The sequence below is a fragment of the Malaclemys terrapin genome, chromosome 5, assembly GCF_027887155.1.
Source record: "Malaclemys terrapin pileata isolate rMalTer1 chromosome 5, rMalTer1.hap1, whole genome shotgun sequence".
NCBI lineage: Eukaryota > Metazoa > Chordata > Testudines > Emydidae > Malaclemys > Malaclemys terrapin.
In genome coordinates, this window is record NC_071509.1 from 143,327,110 (window position 1) to 143,349,028 (window position 21,919).

The window sequence follows — 21,919 nt, forward strand, 5'->3', positions numbered from 1 at the left end:
AAATTTACCCAGATTGTTAGTTTAACTGTAAAAAGTATGTAACAATTCAGAAACTGTTACAGTAATTATAATAGCAAATGTTGAAGGTCACAGTATTAAAGGAATGCAAAATAACTGTTAGTCTAAACAAAATATCTAAGTCAATATCATTCAAAGAATGATTTTTGCTATCCCTCACTTTTTGGGTCCTTAAAAGAATGACATTTTGTGGGGAAAGTACAAAATAATTTTTTTAAAAGCACACTTGAAAGAACAGATGGAGGCTACTGGAGCAAGCTTCACCATCATGGCTGCCACTTCCTCTATTTCTTGGGACCCTGGGCCTTCCTTATCCTGATCTTCAGAAATGTCCTGGCCAGGCCAGGCCAGGGAGAGAGCGAGGGAGCCAGATTACAACCCAAATACCACCTGGGATGAAAGAACTTTAACAGCAGCAGCAATAAAAGCAGCTCGAGCCCATGTCAACTAACATTTTCACTTTTTCTAAAAAAGAACAGTTATTAGCATCTTTGATACCATCAAAGAGACTGTCAAACAAGGAGTTTTTCTTTTTAAAACTCTCTCCAAGTAAAGATCTAGAAAACAAAAAAATTAAAATGAGTGCCTTATTTAATACTTTGTTTCAAAGGTCTTAACTGTTTCTCCTTCTTTTCTACATCTTTAATAAAAAGTTTAAAAAGATTTTTAATAGTATATTTGCCATGGTGCTAAGCAGGCTGAGATCTCTGTACACCAAACCCCGGACCTTGTTTAAAACCGTTTAATATTAGGCAGTAACTTAGTTATGTTAACACCTCTGGCCCATTTATTCCTTCTAAATTAATATAACTGTGTACAATTGTTACATCATCAAGAAATCCCACCTAGCCAATCAGAGTGCACCCTGCACAATCATTGCCCAAAACAGATTCTAGAGTCCAGTTCCCTCTCCCTTTTGCTGTGTTGGCTCTCCAGTACTACCAGGAGTAAAAAACGGTACAATCCTATTCCAGTCTCTAAAGTCAGCAGCTCTGCGCTTTATTGCCTAAGTGATTTTTGAAAATGGGACTTAAGCTGTGCTAAGTTGCTTAAGCACTTTAAAAAAAATTGTGCCTGTAGTCTCGTTGGTCAATTTAGAAAATGTGTGAGGCTGAGTTTGAGTCAGTATAATGGCATCTTAATTGTATAGCCCTACACCAAAATACCTATCGAAGTTTCTTTTCCTTTCTATAGAAAGTACACCTGTACGCACTTCTGATGTGGATTATCGACTGTTAGAAGCGTCCAAAGCAGGAGATTTGGAAACTGTGAAGGTAGGTTTGTCTAGGTGATACTTATTGGATGGAAAGTATTACTGAGCAAAACCGTCTTTGCTAGGAGAAGGTGGAATGACCTAAAAATCAAAAGGGAATCCTACAAAAAGTGGAAAAAATGGACAGATTGCTAAGGAGGAATACAAAAGAATAGCATAAGTATGTAGGACAAAATCAGAAAGGCTAAGGCACAAAATGAGTTGCACCTGCCAAGGGACATAAAAGGCAGTAAGAGGTTTGTTAAATACATTAGGAGCAAGAGAAAGATCAAGGAAAGTGTAGGTCCTCTACTTAGTGGAGAAGGAGAACTAATAATTGATGACCTCAAGAAGGCTGAGGTGTTTAATGCCTGTTTTGCCTCAGGGTTCACTAAAAAGGTTAATGGTGACCAGATAGTCAATCCAATTTAAAATTACCAACAAGGGGGAAGAAACGCCAGCCAAAAATGGGGAAAGAACTGGTTAAAGAAATATTTCGATACGTTAAATATATTCAAGTCTACAAGGCCTGATGAAATTCATTCTAGGGTACTTAAGGGACTAGCTGAAGGAACCTTGGAACCATTAGCAATTATCTGTGAGAGCTCTTGGAGGATGGAAGAAGTCCCAGAGGGCTGGAGAAGGGTAAACAATAGAACCTATCTTCAAAAAGGGGAACAAAGAGGAACTGGGGGATTATAGTTCAGTCAGTCTTACTTTGATACCTGGAAAAATACTGGAACATTTGTGAACACCTAGAGAGGATAATAGGATTATAAAAAATAGTCAGCATGGATTTGTCAAGAACAAATCATGCCAAAACAACCTAATTTCTTTCTTTGATGGGGTAATTGGCCTAGTAGAGGGCGGGAAGCAATAGACAGGATATTTGACATTATTATAAGCAAATTAGGGAAATGCGGTCTAGATGAAATTACTATAAAGTGGGTGCAAAACTGGTTGAAAGACCATATTCAAAGAGTAGTTATGAATGGTTTGCTTTCCAACTGAGAGGATGTATATAGTGGGGTCCTGCAGGGATCAGTCCTGGGTCTGGTATTATTCAATATTTTCATTAATGACTTGGATAGTGGAGTGGAGAGTATGCTTATAAAATCTGCAGATGACGTGAAGCTGGGTTGTGAGCATTTTGGAGATTAGGATTAAAATTCAAAATGACTTTAACAATTGGCTAATTGGTCGGAATTCAATAAAATGGAATTCAATAAAGATAAGTACTTTGCAGTACTTCACTTAGGAAGAAAAAATGAAATGCACAGCTAGAAAATGGGGAATAACTGGCTAGGTGGTAGTATTTCTGAAAAGGATCTGGGGGTTATAGTAGATCACAAACTGAATACGAGTCAACAGTCTGGTGCACGGGAAGTAATTGTCCCACTCTGCTCAGCACTATTCAGGCCTCAGCTGGAGTACTGTGTCCTATTCTGGGCACCACACTTCAGGAAAGATGTGGACCAATTGGAGAGAATACAGAGGAGAGCAACAACAATGATCAATGGTTTAGAAAATCTGACTGAGGAGGAAAAGTTTTTTTAAAAGGGGGGGGAGGCGGCATGTTTTGCATGTCTTGAGAAAAGAATCTTTAAATACGTTATCAGTAGTTCTCTATGTCCACTGAAGGTAGAACAAGAAGTAATGGGCTTAATCTGCAGTGAGGGAGATTTAGATTAGATATTAGGAACATTTTCTAACTATAAGGATAGTAAAGCTCTGGAATAGGCTCCCAAAAGAGGTTGTAGAATCCCCATCATTAGAAATTTTTAAGAACAGGTTGGACAAACACCTGTCAGTGATAGTGTAGGAATACTGGGTTCTGCCTCAGCTCAGGGGGCTGGACTGGATGACTTCTCAAGGTCCCTTCCAACACTACATTTCAGTGATTTTGTGATCATGGTTCTGTCACTGCTTTCTTTTCAATGTTCAGAAATGTTGTTTTTCCTTGTTCCTGTAGAATGACCCCACCCTCCCATGCTTGGGCGCTTGGGCACATATAAGTTCAGGCACACGCGCCATAATGTGATCATAATATGGTATTTCCCCTATCTAACCACTGTTTCTTCCATTAACTGTGAAATGCAAATCATCCGTGAGCGAGTATTCATTAATGCCAGTGCCTGTAAATGTGGTGACTGTACATAATTTGTTTTATCTACAAGAACGCCCACAAAAGTCAGATCTGGCACATGGCACATACCATAATTATGGTTTAAATAGAATTTCTCTTTTCGGTGTTCTCCACCAATCCAAACTTTTGGGATTATAGTTCCTCCCAGCTATATGATGGAGACAAAGCACACATGCTTTTGAGAATGTCACATGTAAGGGTCCTGATATCCCTTAGCCATTAGTAGGTGGAGCACACTGTGTCCCCAAGCAGGCTGCCAGAGGAGAGAAGAAAGAAATAGGTCCTTGAGACCTAAAGGAAGCTGCATGGCACACGTTGGTGTGTGGCTGCCATAACAGCACACATGAGGCATTGAAAGCCAGTGAGCCTTAGCCCCACGTGCAGGGCTGATGAGAAGGGGAGAAGAGGGGACAATTATACTGGGGCCCCAAGCTCAGGAGCCCCTAAAATGTCTTTAACTAGGGCGAAATGGGAGTGAAATTGGAGGGGTGGGGTCCCAGAGAACATGATGAATTGGGGCCCCGAATTTTTCTCAATGGGCTTGCCCATGTGTAACAGGGAAAGCCCCACCCTTTACTAGATATCCAGCATGGTAGACCCTAGCAAGAGAATGAGGCCCCAGTCCAGGGCTGGGTGCCAATTTTGCTAGCATTGCCAGACCCTCCTCCTGCATGAAGTGCCAGGGCAGCTTGGGCTTGAGAGGGGTGAGCAGGGCTGAGTGGCCCCCCAGAAAGCCCCGTAAAGGTAGGAAGCGCCACACCAACACGTGGCCTCTTTAGGGCAGGAAGGGAGTCAGGAGCCCCACAGCAGAATGACTGCTCCTTGGACCCAGCATCTCCAGCTCGCAGGATAAAGAAAAGGGGTAGAAAACAGGAACAGATCCAACTCTGCCCCGTCCTTGGGCAGACACAGCACTTGCCTTGAGGAGGGACACTGGTCCTAGGAAAGCCCCCTGTAGCTTTCACAGTCATGTCTTGGTTTGAGTCGCAAATTGAACTGTCTTGGATCCTGAGCGCCTTCCACCCACACCCATGCCAGCTGATGAGCAGGTCTAGCAGCAGTCTTCTTCCTGCAGAAGATTTTCTCTCCACCATGCAGCAGAGTGTACCGGCAGCCGCAGCCCTGGGAATCAACTTCCCACACACACACTATTGCCAAGCAGACTGGGGGCAGAGAGGAGAAGCTGATCCAGCTCTTCTTAACAGCACTTTAGTCCTCATAGAAAATGCAGGGTGGGAGCATCTTGCTGGAATGTAGCTCTGCCTGCGGATGCTCATCAAACCCCGTCAGATCAAAATTCCAGCTCCCACAGGGGCAGGTAGGAGATTAAGGACAAAGAGCAACCACCATTCTGGGTTACTCCTGAGGGGGGAAAGGGATGAGCTAAGGAAAGGAAGCAATGTGCTCTTCCCTGTCCATGTCCCAACTGACCATGCCCCGCTTGGTTCCACATGGGCGGAGACACTGAAGAAGAGAAACCTCTATAGCTGTCACTTGGAGCAGGACCACACCTCCAGCTGCCTCCTCCTATTCCTCCCCGGTAGGGCTCCCCTGCTGTTCAGTCCAGACTTCACAGAGATTTGGGGCTTTGCCTTTTGGTCTTTAAAGAGCAAGCCAGGACAGAGACATCAGGAAGAATGCAGCCCCCATCCACTCCTTTGCAGAGAAGAAATAGCTGAGTCCTGATCACAGAATACCACTCAAGATGTCAGTCCAGTCAGACACCACTCAATCTGCAAGGCCTGGCTGAGGAGGAGGTCGAGCAGTGAGAAATAGGCTTCCCCAATCTTAAGAGAAGGCTGAACCCCTTATGGAGGGGACCAGACAACATTGTTAGAGGTTGGCATGTACTTGGGAGGTATTTGCTGGGGCCAGGGTACTCTTATCCTCCTCTTACAGGGCTCTATCCCCATGTTGGAGCAGAGACATGCTGTTGGGGCACCCTAGACAAAACCAGCCCAACTATGCTCTCTGACCTCTGGGTGTCAGACATGGAGGTGCTCCTTTAGAGCCTGAGAGGTGGATGCTGCCATGTCAGAGGTGGCAAGGAGAACAGCAATCCCTGAGGAAGGAAAACTAGCTCTCAAAGATCTTCTTGACAAATGAGGTATGCCTGATAAGGTCCTTCATGGTTACTGTAGCTTAAGTACATACGACATGCACCTCCCACGGGACAGTGAGGTAGCTACTGAAGCTTGGAAGGTTTCCAGAGGCCAAAAATGAGAGCTCTGAGCAGGTCAATGCTCTCCCAGTTATGCACTCAAATATGTTGTCCATGTATGACACTATACTGGATCCTATCAATGGGAGCCTTAGCAGAGGGCCGGGGACCCCTGCAGCTAAAACAGTGGGTAGCATATCCTACCTCCAACACCAGGCTAAAAGCCGTGCCCTTTTTCAAGGCAGGCTTTTTTCAGGAAGAAGTTGTAGATGATCCACTAGCTCTTAGCGTCTTCAGAGAATCGAGGTCCAAGAGATTCCCAGAAGGTCCCCAGAATTTCAGATCAATAGGTGCAGACCCAGGGAGACGAAGACCTACTGTCCAGTCTAATAAAAAAGGCAGACTAACAAAGGGATTTGCTTTTTATGTTACCAAAGAAGAGGTAACAGACTGCAGGAAACCCCTTCAGGCTTCAGATCGTTACAGTACAGTACAAGGGCCTGAGCGCAGAGTCCCAACATCACAGGAAGGCTGAGGGATTTCTTCCACATATGGGTCCCACCATGGGTCCATGGACATGATAATAGACCAGTATGCCTAGTTAAGGGCAATGTGAGATGATCCGGGGACTTTTGTCATTTTGTTGCCCTGGTGCCATGTCAGTTACAGATACAGGCCAATCTGCTGAGCTGGGGAAACGAGGGGGACACAAGGATCTACTTAATTGTCTCCAAAACAGTGGGGGAGTCTGTGTCCAGTTTTGGACTTGAAAAGAGTCACCTCCTTCCTCGAGATTCAGGATGGAGCCACTAATGCCTGTTGTTCAATCTGAACAGTCTCCAGGATATGCCAATCCTTGAATCTCACCAGAAGTATGTGAGATGCACGGAAATAGGAGCAAATGGAACAGATACCTGGAAATACTCTAGACCTTGGATTTATTGTACATTTAACCCCTTCTTCCACCCATGATAGTCAGAGTATTACAGAAGTTTGCCAGATCTAGAGGAGCCTTTTGTAGCTCCAGGATGGCCAAGAAGGCAGTGGTACCTGGAATTGGTGAAGATATCTGTGTCCCGTTCCCCCCCGAGCCTCCCAGCTCTTGTTAATTCTGTACCCAGGGATAGGCTGTATTTTAAAGAATCCTTATTGAGGTTGCAGGAACAAACCATCCCGATGTGTAGAAAGAATAGTAAATATGGCAGGCGACCAGCTTGGCTAAACAGTGAAATCCTTGCTGATCTTAAACGCAAAAAAGAGGCTTATAAGAAGTGGAAGATTGGACAAATGACCAGGGAGGAGTATAAAAATATTGCTCAGGCGTGCAGGAGTGAAATCAGGAAGGCCAAATCACACTTGGAGTTGCAGTTAGCAAGAGATGTTAAGAGTAACAAGAAGAGTTTCTTCAGGTATGTTAGCAACAAGAAGAAAATCAAGGAAAGTGTGGGCCCCTTACTGAATGAGGGAGGCAACCTAGTGACCGAGGATGTGGAAAAAGCTAATGTACTCAATGATTTTTTTGCCTCTGTCTTCACGCACAAGGTCAGCTCCCAGATTGCTGCACTGGGCAGTACAGCATGGGGAGAAGGTGACCAGCCCTCTGTGGAGAAAGAAGTGGTTCGGGACTATTTAGAAAAACTGGACGTGCACAAGTCCATGGGGCCGGATGCGCTGCATCCGAGGGTGCTAAAGGAGTTGGCGGGTGAGATTGCAGAGCCATTAGCCATTATTTTTGAAAACTCATGGCGATCGGGGGAGGTCCCAGATGACTGGAAAAAGGCTAATGTAGTGCCCATCTTTAAAAAAGGGAAGAAGGAGGATCCGGGGAACTACAGGCCAGTCAGCCTCACCTCAGTCCCTGGAAAAATTATGGAGCAGGTCCTCAAGGAATCAATTATGAAACATTTAGAGGAGAGGAAAGTGATCAGGAACAGTCAGCATGGATTCACGAAGGGGAAGTCGTGCCTGACTAACCTAATTGCCTTCTATGATGAGATAACTGGCTCTGTGGATGAGGGGAAAGCAGTGGATGTGTTATTTCTTGACTTTAGCAAAGCTTTTGATACTGTCTCCCACAGTATTCTTGCCACCAAGTTAAAGAAGTATGGGCTGGATGAATGGACTGTAAGGTGGATAGAAAGCTGGCTAGATCGTCGGGCTCAACGGGTAGTGATCAATGGCTCCATGTCTAGTTGGCAGCCGGTTTCAAGTGGAGTGCCCCAAGGGTCGGTCCTGGGGCCGGTTTTGTTTAATATCTTTATTAATGATCTGGAGGATGGTGTGGACTGCACTCTCAGCAAGTTTGCAGATGACACTAAACTAGGAGGCGTGGTAGATACACTAGAGGGTAGGGATCGGATACAGAGGGACCTAGACAAATTAGAGGATTGGGCAGAAAAAAACCTGATGAGGTTCAACAAGGACAAGTGCAGAGTCCTGCACTTAGGACGGAAGAATCCCATGCACTGCTACAGACTAGGGACCGAATGGCTAGGTAGCAGTTCTGCTGAAAAGGACCTAGGGGTCACAGTGGACGAGAAGCTGGATATGAGTCAACAGTGTGCTCTTGTTGCCAAGAAGGCTAACGGCATTTTGGGCTGTATAAGTAGGGGCATTGCCAGCAGATCGAGGAACGTGATCGTTCCCCTTTATTCGACATTGGTGAGGCCTCATCTGGAATACTGTGTCCAGTTTTGGGCCCCACACTACAAGAAGGATGTGGAAAAATTGGAAAGAGTCCAGCGGAGGGCAACAAAAATGATTAGGGGTCTGGAGCACATGACTTATGAGGAGAGGCTGAGAGAACTGGGATTGTTTAGTCTCCAGAAGAGAAGAATGAGGGGGGATTTGATAGCAGCCTTCAACTACCTGAAGGGGGGTTCCAAAGAGGATGGAGCTCGGCTGTTCTCAGGGGTGGCAGATGACAGAACAAGGAGCAATGGTCTCAAGTTGCGTTGGGGGAGGTCCAGGTTGGATATCAGGAAAAACTATTTCACTAGGAGGGTGGTGAAACACTGGAATGCGTTACCTAGGGAGGTGGTGGAGTCTCCTTCCTTGGAGGTTTTTAAGGCCCGGCTTGACAAAGCCCTGGCTGGGATGATTTAGCTGGGAATTGGTCCTGCTTTGAGCAGGGGGTTGGACTAGATGACCTCTTGAGGTCCCTTCCAACTCTGATATTCTATGATTCTATGATTCTAGTGTCCAGTACTTCATGAAGGCCCAGTATGGTTTGTGATCTCAGTTGAGGCAACACTGCCAGTCATCCTGGATATCTTGCAAGCTTGTGTAACTTTGAGCCTGAGCGTCAGATACATTCGAGTTCAGGCACTGACAGTCAGTGTTCAGAGGCTCAGAGAGGTATAGTCTCAGTTGGCTATCACCCCCAAGTTTCCAGGTTCCTGAGGGTAGTGGATAAACTGAGAGTAATAGTTCATTGTCCGAAGCCTGCATGGGGCTTGAATCTGGTGTTGAGTGTTTCCATGGTTCTCCCTTTGGAACATCTGAGAAGTATTTCTCTGCAATGACTATCCTTAAATCTTGTTTGTAATAGCATTATGTTCAGCAAGAAGATAGGGGAGCACAATCCTTTTCCTGCAAACAGCTGTATATAATTTTTCTAGGACAAAGTCATGCTCAAAACTTGGCCAGAATTCAGGCCCAAGACATTGTCTGGCTCTCACCTGAACAGAGAATTTGCCCTACCTACATTTGGTCCCAACCCCGAGATGGCTACATTGCTCAAGCCCTGCAGATTTGTGTGGATGGGACAACAGAGTTCAGGCAGACTCAGAGCCTTTTCATCATGAACCAGGGTTTAAAAGTCAATTGCTGTTCAGATCTGCTATCTCTGGATGCATCAGAGAGGCTATATGGCAGGAAAGAAAGTACACCTGTAAAGTTCATTCTATCTGATAAGAAGGATTTGCAAGGTTACTTCCCACATCTTTGTCAAACTTCATGGAATAAGCTTGCAGATGTGCCCTTTGTCAAAATGTGTTGCAGGCAGTGGTCTAATGATGATCTCACCTGTAATAAAATGATTAACTTCTTTGCGGAAGTCTGAAGCATCTTCACTGCTGTAGAAGAGAGAAGGGGAAAGTTTCCTTACCTGTTTTCTTTTTTTGAGCTCTTCTATACCAGTTCCTATAAAATGCTGGTGCCTGTCTCATTCCTGAGCAGGTCCGGCTCCAGGCACCAGCTTGGAAAGCAGGTGCTTGGGGCGGCCACTCCGGAGAGGGGCGGCAGGTCCAGCTATTCGGCGGCAATTCGGCGGACGGTCCCTCACTCCCGCTCGAAGCGAAGGACCTCCAGTCGAAGTAGCGCCGCAGATCGCGATCGCTGCTTTTTTTTTTTTTTTTTTTTTTTTTTTTTTGGCTGCTTGGGGCGGCCAAAACCCTGGAGCCGACCCTGTTCCTGAGAATGTCAATGCAGAGGCCCTGATATGATCCAATTGCTACTGTTACTACAGTTATTTAGTGGTTTTTAAATAGCATCAGTCTAAATTTTTCTTTAATACTGCTTTCGAAGTATTCAACTGAAGGCTGAGTGATGATAGACCTTGATAGCTGAGTGTATGGCATCCTCAAAAGTCTCAGTGTTATCCTTTGAATGACTGTGCACATATACATTGCATTATGCGTGTATGTGCTCCCAATGCACTCAAGTTGGAGACTTTTGCCAGCAGTATCACTACACAGCACATGTGCCCCTGCTCTCCTTGTGCTCTCAGGCAAGGACATAAAAGGGGTGTCCCGCTGGCCTCCTGTCAGGCCCTTCTCATTTCCCATGGCAAGAGTTGGAGCTCCCCAAAGCCTTAGCTTTAGTCAGCCAGCTTTAGAAAACTTTGTCCATAGTTGTTATAGTTATACTGTAAGTGTAGTTTACTGTGTAGCATATTTTAAAGTACAGAATAATGTAATATAGTTATGTGTATATATAGTTCTATTAGTACCTGGAGGATTTACTATGAAGAAATCCCTAGGTTTTAAACAATGTGCCACTTGCAGGGTCGTTATCCCTTTCACAGATGGGCACAAGAGTTGTCTGATTTGTTTGAATGAGGGGCATGTTAGGGTCAAATGCCTTATTTGTACCTCCTTTCCCACCCAGACTAAGAAGCAGAGAGAATCAGACTGTTGCTTGCAGGCTCTTCTCACGAAAGAGGTGATGTGACCTGCCTCTGAGCTGTCTCCCAGTTGTGATCCTGGGGCCTCTGGATTGACTCAGAGTGCTCCTCCAGCTTCTTCTGAGTCCAAAGATAAGTTTGGGAGCAAACATCATGCTTCCCCATTTCTGTCTGGGCTGAAGAGTTCTAAATGTTCAGTATCTCACAAGACCTCTAAATCTAGGTCTTCTCCCAGAAATGCATCTAGTAAATCCTCCAGCACCCCTGGAAGGTGGGAGCACAGAGTGTGGCATAGCCAGAGGGCTGTGTTCTGAAGAGGACGCCGCGATCCTTGGAGCGACACAGGTCAAGAAGCAGAAGTGATATCACCAACAGTCAGCATACCAACCTGTGGCGCTGATCCGCAAGACAACCAGCAGGAGGCGCTAGCGCAGTGAGTCCCACCCCATCACAGGGTCTGAAAAAACAGATGATACTATGCACATGGTTCAGTGGTAACAGCCGACACATCTGTTGTTTGGACATTCAAATTTTCCCTTTCCTGGACAATTGGCCAATGCAGGCAGCAGCGTCAGATGAGTGTTATCATCATTATCGCTTATCTAGGCTTGTCTCAGACAATCTTTCACTAGATTTCTGACTGTATCAGACTCTTATACCAGCTTACTAAAGTCTCTCCTCCATCAAGAATGGCAGCTCACTCCACCAGAGCTCAGCTTTCCTGGGCAATGTTCCAACAGCTAATATATGCAAGGCAGCAACGTGGTTTTCTGTACTACTTCTACTGATTATGCCATTGCACAGGCTCTCTCGATGATGCCAGTTTTGGCAAGTCAGTGCTACAGTCTCCGTTGTAGTGATCCAAACTTCCTCCATCTACATTGGAATGTATATGAGCACAGTCCATCAAAGGAAAAAAGATACAGTTACTTACCTTATAATAACTGTTCTTCAAGACATGTTGTGCACATATACATTCCAAGACCCTCCCACCTTTCCTGCTGCTTTGGTCATTGCTTACAGTGGTGTTAAGGGGTGGAGAGGGAGGTGGTGAACATGCCTCTTGTATGCCTTCACCTGAGAGCAAGAGGAGAACACCCATATTGCTGGCAAAAGTCTCCGACTTGAGTGCACTGGGCACACATACAGTGGATGTTTAGGTACCCCACACGTCTCTAAGAACAACAGTTACTGTAAGGTACGTAACCATTTTTTCTGTCTCTGTCTGTTGATTGGAGAAACTATAACCCCCAAGTGTCTGGACTAGTACAGAAGATCTCAAAAAAAGAACATTAACAGGTAAAGAAAATTTCCCCTTGCATTACAACTGCCCCTCTATCTCACCTTCTCCAACACACCCCCAGCTTATCATAGCTTTGGCAAACATAATTGTGGCTGAAATACTGCGCTGTTGGTTTTCGACACAAGGTATCGTAGAAAAATTGAGCAAAATTGGTTCGACCTTGTATGTTGTCTGGTTTGTGTATATGTGTTATACAAACATATGAACACTTCCCACACTGTGTTCCAATAAAAAATGTTGTGTGTGCACTAACTCAACAGCTGAACTGGCTTTGTTCAAGCGTGCCTTGTTCTGTATATTGCTCTGAGAGCTATAGAACAAACCAAGTCTGAAAAAAATGGATTCATTGGTTCTTAAGGTAAAAATTGAAAGGTTTTTCATACATGTGTAGAATTTGTGGCAGGGGAAGTAAATTCAGCCTAAGGCTTACAGTGTTGGGGTTGAATATGCACAATAGACTGCCGTAGAATTTGTGCTGTGGAGGTTACCGAACAGAAGTGCCAGCTACAGTACTGTGGGGATTTCCCTATGCTTTAGAATAGACTAGAACATTGTGTGGTTATGGTTGGTAAATGTTTACTCTTTAATGGTGACCACTGTAAAGCTAAGGCAGGTTTGGATGTTAGGGCCACTGTGAATATTTTTAGCTTGATCTAAACTTGCAAGAGTTTTTAAAGCCTACCAGACCTTACAAAGACTTCATCATTTCCCAGACTATTTTGTGTCTGAAGAGGGAGACAGAGGGGTAATGATGCCTCCCCCTTCAAAGCAAGTGACCTAGACAAAGGAGCACATGGCTGAGACAAAAATTCAAGAGTTCTTACCTCTGCCACTTAGTGGCCTTAACTTTTCATTTTTACGTAACGCTTTACAAGTATTGTTTAGCTAGATCTCGCAACATTCTGTAAGAAAATAGCATCTTATTAGATGGGTTAATAGATGGGTTAACTAAAGTAGAGAGGTTGTGATTTCTTCAAGATGATACAGCAAATTGGTATAAGAGCCAGGATTAGAGCATAGCTCTCCTGACTCCCCATTCCACTATATGCCAGTGTTTAATTCACTAGACCACAGACCTCCCTAAACAAGCCACTAACAAGTCTTTCTGATTCCCCATCTGCAAAATGGGGATAATACCTGCCTGCCTCATCTCTTGACCCAACTAGACTGGGATTCTATTCACCAGTATTCTACTTGTGGATTTGGAGAAGTGAACTCAAAATATACTGCCTTAAAATAGGGGGGAAAGTCGTCAAATTGAAGCCATGAACAGTTAGGAAGTGCCCATTTTCAAGTTTATGAAATGGCCCATTATCCGAAAGGAATATTTTATGTACTTTTCAAACTTTAATTAAGGGGGAAAAATGAGTTGAAAACATAAACAAGTTTCAAACTGTGATCAAGTTCTGTAGTAAACGTTTTGTTTCCCTCTTTGATCTTAACAGCAGCTTTGCAGTCCTCAGAATGTGAATTGCAGAGATTTGGAGGGACGTCATTCAACCCCGCTCCACTTTGCTGCAGGTTATAATCGTGTATCTGTAGTAGAGTATCTGCTGCACCATGGGGCAGATGTGCACGCCAAAGACAAAGGGTAACTTTTCAGTATTGTTTCTTGTTAACCAATGCTCCTCACATTCATTGTGGGAGAGAGTTAATAGTCTTTTCAGTAATGTTTAGCTTTCTGGTATTACTGGTATCAAAATATTAGACGATAGTATTCTAGTTGGGATAACTTCACTTCTTTAGTCTCTGCAGCTTTTTCCTCCTCTGGTCTCTTTTTTATTTGTTTGTTCTTTCTGCTTAATAGCAGTTTATCAAATATTTTGGAAGGTCTAAAATTAGCTTTTTAGTTATATGATATGAAATAGCCAGTGTGAAAGTAGAATGAATTATATTGTAAAAATAGAATGGATTAAAGAAATGCTGTATGTGCCTTTAAGCAGAAATAAGGAATGCTGAAATACAGGTGTCAGGAAAAGAACATTTAAGGCATAAACAATGAGTCCGCTTAAGCTAATGGTGAAACATCAGCCGGAGATCTGTAAAAGTTAGTAAGAAAATTGAATATGTATGTCTAGCCTCGGGTAAACTTGTCAGTTCTGCTTTCTTTGTTCTCTTGTTAAGTTTGCGCCCTTTTTATCTGTATAAAATAAGGTAGTGTGGGTCTTAGATAGTGCTCACATTATCTGAGTGTTATTAGCAGAGCGCTGTGCTAATAAAACAGAGTGGTCTGACAAACTGTGAGCCCTGAGTCTAACTTTGACACCAGGATGAACTCTGTACATTTTTCTCTTCTTCATAGATGGTTTATATTAATGCAGAAAGCTAACTTTTAAAAAGTTAATGATTGGTCTCTATAACTATTATAGCATGTTTTCCCCCTTTTAAATCAAACTATCTGGAAAGGCTAGAAATACTACACAACCTCTTTATTATTTCTAACCTTTCCGGACAGTTTGATTTAAAAGGGGGAAAACATGTCACAATAGTTAGAGAAACCAATAATCAACTTTTGAAAAGTTAGCTTTCTGTATTAATATAAACCATCTATGAAGAAAGAAAAACGCACAGAGTTTCAAGGTTAGGTTCAGATCCTAAATGTCCTGAAGTTTTAAGCTCCTTCCAGATGCAATTGAGTAGTTTTTTTCCCACAATATTACACGTACAGGGCTTACTAATGCCCAAATGTTACATGTCAGATGGGATTTTAGCCACCCACCAAAAACCGTTTTTTGAAATCTACACTCAAGTGTCCAAAGTCAACATTACGGCAGTGATTCTTGCAACATATGGGTATTGATAGCAATACTGATATGGCCTGTTTATAGAAATTATTAATAACAACAATTGGTCGAACATCATCAGTTAGGAACATCATTGGCAAGAGCTGAAGAAAAGCTGTTTTCATTCGTTGCCTGGAAAAGCGATGTTCATTTCATAGGTACCTCAATAGCAGGGCATGTAAAGCTGTGAAATTGGGGATACTAAAAGATGCTGATAGCCTCAGAGGGGGGGAAAGACTGGAGCTTTGTAAACTTGTATTTGAATTCAACTTTCTGTGACTATTAAAACTTTCTTTCTCTTTAATTAGCGGCTTAGTACCCTTGCATAATGCCTGTTCGTATGGACACTATGAGGTGGCCGAGCTATTGGTGAGGCATGGGGCCTCTGTCAATGTGGCAGACCTGTGGAAATTTACCCCGCTGCATGAAGCAGCAGCAAAAGGAAAATATGAAATCTGCAAGCTGCTTTTAAAAGTAAGTCATTTACAATTACCAAATGTATTTTTAAATGTGTGTTGTTACATTTAAGATCTGATCATTTTATTATTTTTCAGAGAGTTAATTTGAATCCATTTTCATCTTAAATTTTACTGTGATATCTGGCGGTTTCTATATTGAATGTAAAGATGTTTGAAGTGCCTTTCAGAACGTTTTCCACTCCATGCATCTGATGAAGTGGAGTTTAGCCCACGAAAGCTTATGCTCCAATACATCTGTTAGTCTATAAAGTGCCACAGGACTCTTTGTTGCTTTTTACAGATCCAGACTAACACGGCTACCCCTCTGATACTTTCAGAACAAGTTTACTTTATTAAAATTCATCAGTACAGATGATTTTTCAAGTCAGTGTTTTAATTTATTCTGAAATATTCCTCTTAATTCATTCAGTAATGTCAGCTAAATAACATTTGCTTCATACAAACTGAAACAAATGGAATTAGTTTTAAGGATACAAAAAATGAACTTTTATTTCTGGAATAGTTTCTACAATTGAATAAACTTGCATTGGTATTTGTGCAAGTGTACAGAATACAGCAATAATCAAATGTCTTTAGAAAATCTCTTATGTATGAGAAAAGCCCCAAAGGAAATGTAATTTAAGACAGTTTGGAAGAAGCACGATAATCATCAGGAGTGCTCAAGCTAGCAGCCCTTGCTTTAAACAAAAACTCTTAATGAGAATGTTTAAAATAAGCTTGACAAAATTGCAAGAAATTAATAGGGAACTTACTCTCACACATTGTTTTCATCATAGGCGTTTATATACTTTTTTAAAGGGTAGGCAGTTGTTAGGCTCTCTTCACCCCTTTTTACATGGTTGCTGCTTAGCCAAGCTATTCCTACTCAACCTTGTTAATTTTTCTGAGGACTTTTGCACTTTGATGGAGGACCACCACAGCAATTTAAAATCCTGCTGCAGTAGAAACCACAAGCCTCACAGAGGTCCCAGGGCTGTGCTTAATGAGGGCCCCTAAAGTGACATCTGATTGCAGAAGTTACCACAAACTCTCAAAATCAGCTTTCTTTTATCAGCACTAGAGTGATCTGCAGCCCAGCTATCGTTCCAGTGGGGGGTTAGCCGTTCTTGCACTCAATCTCAAAGGATCCTCAACAAAAGTCAGTTCCTTAATAGACACATCACAGAAGACTTAGAAGTACTCCCTAAAGTCCCTAGGAGGTTGAGATTATAATACCTGTTGTAAATCAGACTTTTGCATCCAAGAGCTAAACGTGCTCCACTGACACACCCTTAAAATGTGCACTGTTGGTTTTTAAAACTGTTGGCCCTGGGTACATTTGAGACGATTTCCTTGAACCTTGTACTGGTTATTTGTGCTCATAGCCCACTTGCTATGAAGGGTTTCTGCTGTTCTGACTGGCAATAATGCCTTTGTTTTGGTGTGCACTGTGCTGCGGAATTTGCACCCTCCTGAAATCTGCCTTTCTTTGTTCCACTACACTTGAATTTAAAAAAATTAAAAATAAAGCTGTTTTTTCAAATGGATTTTTGGGATGCGTGCTGTTGGCCTTATCTCGTGTGACCTTCTCTTCCATTACCTTGCTTTGAACTGCATCCTCTCCTTTGCTTCTCTGTGCTTGTAGGTGAAGAGGACTGTCTTTGTGTTCCTTAATTTTTGTCTGTTTCTCAGTAGCCATGCCAATAGCATTCTCCCTGTCTGTTTATATATGGCCCTGTCAGCATATATCTGAGCCAATGGATGTGTGTTTTGTTTGTCCTCCAGAAGGAGAAAAGTTCCACTTTGAAACCTTTCACATTAGGGATATAGAGTTGTAATTTTCAGAAGACTGCAGTAGACATTTTAAACAATGTGCCACAGAGAACACTCTCTCCAGAAGCTGCCTGGATGCATTAGCGCCAGTCTCTGCCCGCTTCTTCAATTCACATCCTTACTCTATACTCCTGTCTAATATAGACACAGCCTTGGAAGCAGCACAATGGTAAACTTTCCCCCCCAAATTGCCCACCTTAGCTAATAGCAGGGCTGCTTTGCTGGTGCTAACAACTGTTAAACTGCTCTGAACATTGCTATACAACAGTGGGTAATATGTTGGCAGTTGCCAGCACCTTGTGTATTGCAGCTCTCCCACTGTTATGACACCGCAGGAACTGCACCATTGTTAGCAATGGCAGGAAAGTTAAGGGGAGAAAGTAATGTGGGGAGCTAACCTTTGGTAAAAACGTTCCCTACTGTAGATTCGCATTCTTCTCCTGAATCTCAGCTTTGCTACATTGTTGCCATTAACAATGGTGCAACTCACTAAGTTGTAGTGATGCAATACATTCCTATGGGCCATCCTGTTCTGAGTGCTCCATTGCACTGCATCAACATTCAGCACTCCTCCATCCTTTCCAGGACCAGTACACTGGGTACTTATTCTGCAAGGCCCAGAGGCAGAGGTTTGTGTGTTAGAGAGACTGTACTAAAAGCTTTTAAATGTGGATTGTAGAAATCAGCATTTTGTATTGTATAAAAATATATACTTAAGTTTTGGAACAAGAAAGCCTTTATGTGGCAGTGCAGCAGCTTATAAAGCACAAAACTCAGAAGCTGCAGTAGCTCAAAACAGAATTATCAGGGTATAGGAGGAAACTTGCACAACCTACAGAGTGGATTGCCAAAGGGGTTACAGGAGCATTGTCAGATTGTACAGAAGTGCCTTTACGACACCAGTGCTTTTAGATTGTGCTAGCACTGCAACTGTGAAGAATGACCACATGCAGAATACAGCTGGGATCAGGGCCAGCTTTAGGCTGATTCCCCGCGCCTAAGAGGGCCCTGAAGAAGAACGCCTAACTTTTTAATTTGTATTCACCCAACGGTGGTCTGGGTCTTCGGCGGCACTTCGGCGGTGGGTCCTTCACTCATTCCGGGTCTTTGGCAGCATTTCGGCGGCGGGTCCTTCAGTGCCATGGAAGACCCAGAGCAAGTGAAGGACCCGCCGCCGAAGTGCCGCCGAAGACCCGGACCGCCGCCGGGTATTCGAATCAGGCCCTGCACTTCCTAAAGCCAGCCCTGGCTGGGATGAGCCTTGCTCCAAGCAATTGCCTTTACAATGATGCAGTGCCAAAACTTTTGAACCATAGCAAGCTGTGTAGTGTATGGATGCAAATGCAGTGTACGTTTAAAGCACCATAGTCCTCTAGTATAGACAAGGCTCTTCAGACCTGTAAGGTTGCTTTGTAGATTAGCAGTTTGGGTTTAGCTTTCATAATGTATATTCTGTTCAGTGGGTATCCGCTAAAGTACATGGCTGTTAATTTATGAAAATGGGTTGCCAAAATCTCACTAGCTTTGAGAGTATTTATAGTGCTATGCTGCAGAATGCAGTCCATGAACTGACATACCTAAGTATTGCACTCATGTATTTGTGGCAATAACATGTAGAGTTGTTATTTGTAGCATGGAGCAGATCCAACAAAAAAGAACAGAGATGGTAACACTCCTCTAGATCTGGTGAAAGAAGGAGACACAGATATACAGGACTTGCTGCGGGGAGACGCTGCCTTGCTAGATGCTGCCAAAAAGGGTTGTCTGGCAAGAGTGCAGAAGCTGTGTACACCAGATAATATCAATTGCAGAGACACCCAAGGAAGAAATTCAACACCATTACATCTTGCAGGTAAGCAATTTACCAGAGCTTCTAGACTCTCTTATCACAGTTATGCAACATAATCAACAAAAACCAGAGCATGTTATAAGGAACTGACATAGTAATAGTTTCACAGCGAATTGCCTTGGTTACTATGCCAGCTCTCTAGACATATTACAGGAAGAAAGTAGCTTGCAAAAGAGGTGCTATTGAACTCTAAAAATCAAATAGTTTTAGCTTTCCCACCTTCCCAGTTTTTCTGTTAGCTCTACTGATGCTCTATTTTTTTTCCTTTTTGTAGCCGGCTATAATAACCTGGAAGTAGCTGAATACCTTCTAGAGCATGGTGCTGACGTTAATGCTCAAGACAAAGGAGGACTAATCCCCTTACATAATGCAGCATCTTATGGGGTAAGTATAAGCATTTATACTTGTGATTTACAGTGCTAAGCTTCTAGTAATTTTGTTATATTTTTAGTACACAAAGTAGGGGGAAGTCTTTCAAGTGGTTGCATCTAAAGCAAAGTATTGCGACAGACTGTCTTATCTGGAATGAAGTTTGGTCTCCGTAGCCATGAGAGAATTATTGGTCCACGTCACTGCTATATCATACTCCCACAGGTCTCGGTGGCTTTCATACAAAAGCCCAACATTTGACTAGGAGGGGGATGCAGTTGGTACTACTGATTACAGGGTCACTTACGGAAATTTTGGAATACCATTGAAACAGTAGTTATTATGACAACCAAACATTTGTAGCAAGTTGGCATAATGTTTGGCACCTCTTGTTTTTAACCAAAGAAATCTCTCCAGCGGTTGTAGAAATAGGCAAAGATTCAGATGTTGATTAAGAGTTTGAGTGGGAAGGAAGAGAGAGCAGTGTCTGTGGATCAAGCACAAGTTCATTGTGGAGCAGCATTATTAGGACGAGTAGTCTGTTAGTGATCTCCCTTCCTTCCCACCCTCACAAAGCAGCATTAACATACAGAGAATCAAGCATCTTTATGTGCAATATCTGCACAGATGTAAGATGGACCTTTTCCTAAAACACTACATGCCACTTTACCTTGTGGGTGAGTTCAGAAGGAAATCTATTACAAGCAATTGCGTGAAATCCGTTCTTGACAGAATCCCAGGTAGATGAAAGACTACATACATGACACTAAGTTAATACCAGATTTGTTTGCCTCTTCCAGTTGTGTTTTCCTCTTCTTCCTCCCATTATTGTAAATGCAATTTCAGCAACTAGAACACTGACAAAAATAACTGCACTGGAGATCAGAGGATAAATGGCTTGAATGCGATAATTGAGTCCAAAATTGTTTTGACATTTATACCAAATGCAAGTTAACAAATTGCATATATTTAATTGTGCTGTTATGATGCTATATTTTATGCCTGTTTGTCAGTGGTTATTTCAGATACTGTACCAGATATGTTGCAGTACCTGGGTGTATGATGGGAAGGATTAACAATGGAATGCAAGTCTCTAATCTGATTCTTCCTTTTGTTAGGGATCATTTGAAGTCATTAACATTATTTGAATATTTTTTAAGTCTTATGCTGCAGGTGTATTTTCAAACTTTAGTAAACTAGCTCTTTTCCATCTTTGCAGAACAATCCCTCACAGCTCAGTACATTTTCTATGTCTTCGAGGTCAATCCTTTGCTTTTAATATATACATTTTATATAGTTAAACTACAGATTACACCGTTCTACAGCCAAAATGCTTCTGAAATAAATGTAGTCAAACTTTACTAATTCTGGGTCACTGAGAACGAAAATGATGCTTAAAATTGTTGATTGGCTCTAGTTTTCAAGATATGCTATTGGGTCAGTATATACGACCCTTAACTTGGGAATGGTGGAGGATAAGTGAGTTATAAAGGGAAGGGATCTCAATTTAAACCAGAAATGACTAAAATACATCTTTGACTGGATCTATGAATAAATCTATGACTGGGTTTGGACAGTACTTGCTTTTTAGGCAAAACAATGAATGATGCAATCTGAAGCTGGTATTGCGTCATACATGATATGAATTGCATCATGTTATTCCTAGAAGTAATGGATGATGCAATCATAACGAAGCTTACATCACTCTGCTGAACAAATTGCCCTATATCAGCTCTAGAAATCATACAGTGTCGTGCTCTCTTATTTGTCAATGTTTGATTTTGCAAAGGGACACATTTCTGTTTAGCCAAAGTGATCAGAGATGCCTCGTACTTGTGTGAACAGTGCAGATAACTTCTGCTATGTTTGTGGTGAAGTGACTTTTGCATCACAAAAGCGCAGTATAACCACTATGGTTAAGAAAGCCTATCACCTTTATTTTGGCTGCAAAATTGGAGATCAGGACAAGAGGTGGGCCCCACAGATATGCTGCAACACTTGTGCAACAAATCTTTGCCAGTGGTTGAACAGGAAAAGGAAATCTATGCCTTTTGCAGTGCCAATGATTTGGAGAGAGCCAACAGATCATACCAGCAATTGTTACTTCTGCATGGTGCCTCCAGTTGGGAAAGGTATGTCAAAGAAGAAAAAGTGTACTGTGCATTATCCAAACATTCCATCAGCTATACGCCCAGTACCCCACGGAGAAGGACTGCCGGTTCCTGATGCACCAGAATCATTCTCACTTGAGTCAGACGAGGAAGAGAATGAAACTTCTGGTCCTGAACCATCAATGTCATCGATGGTGTGATGGCAGCCTTCAACATCGTTCACGATCCAGATGAGTGGAGACTGTTCATTGATTCATCGAAGATGAGTCTTAAAGCTGTTTTTTTTTTAATGCATAATGGCAATGTTTGCCATCAATTCCAGTTGGTCATGCAGTCCATATGAAGGAAACCTATGACAACATGAAATAACTTTTGAGGTGCATAAACTATGACCAACATCAGTGGAAGCTTTGTGGCGATTTGAAGGTTGTTGCTCTCTTGCTTGGTCTGCAGACTGGATACACAAAGTACTGCTGTTTTCTGCGAATGGGATAGTCGTGCAAGAGATTCC

General features: G+C 42.8%; 1 protein-coding gene across 1 annotated transcript in view; it reads left to right on the plus strand.

Annotated features, from left to right (window-relative positions):
- TNKS (tankyrase) overlaps nt 1-21,919 on the plus strand; it is a 313,482-nt gene that overhangs the window by 247,950 nt on the left and 43,613 nt on the right. The window contains exons 13-17 of the mRNA XM_054029743.1: nt 1,213-1,292; nt 13,451-13,596; nt 15,097-15,262; nt 18,712-18,931; nt 19,203-19,312. Coding sequence (XP_053885718.1) covers nt 1,213-1,292; nt 13,451-13,596; nt 15,097-15,262; nt 18,712-18,931; nt 19,203-19,312 — 722 coding nt within the window. The remainder of the gene's footprint in view (nt 1-1,212; nt 1,293-13,450; nt 13,597-15,096; nt 15,263-18,711; nt 18,932-19,202; nt 19,313-21,919) is intronic.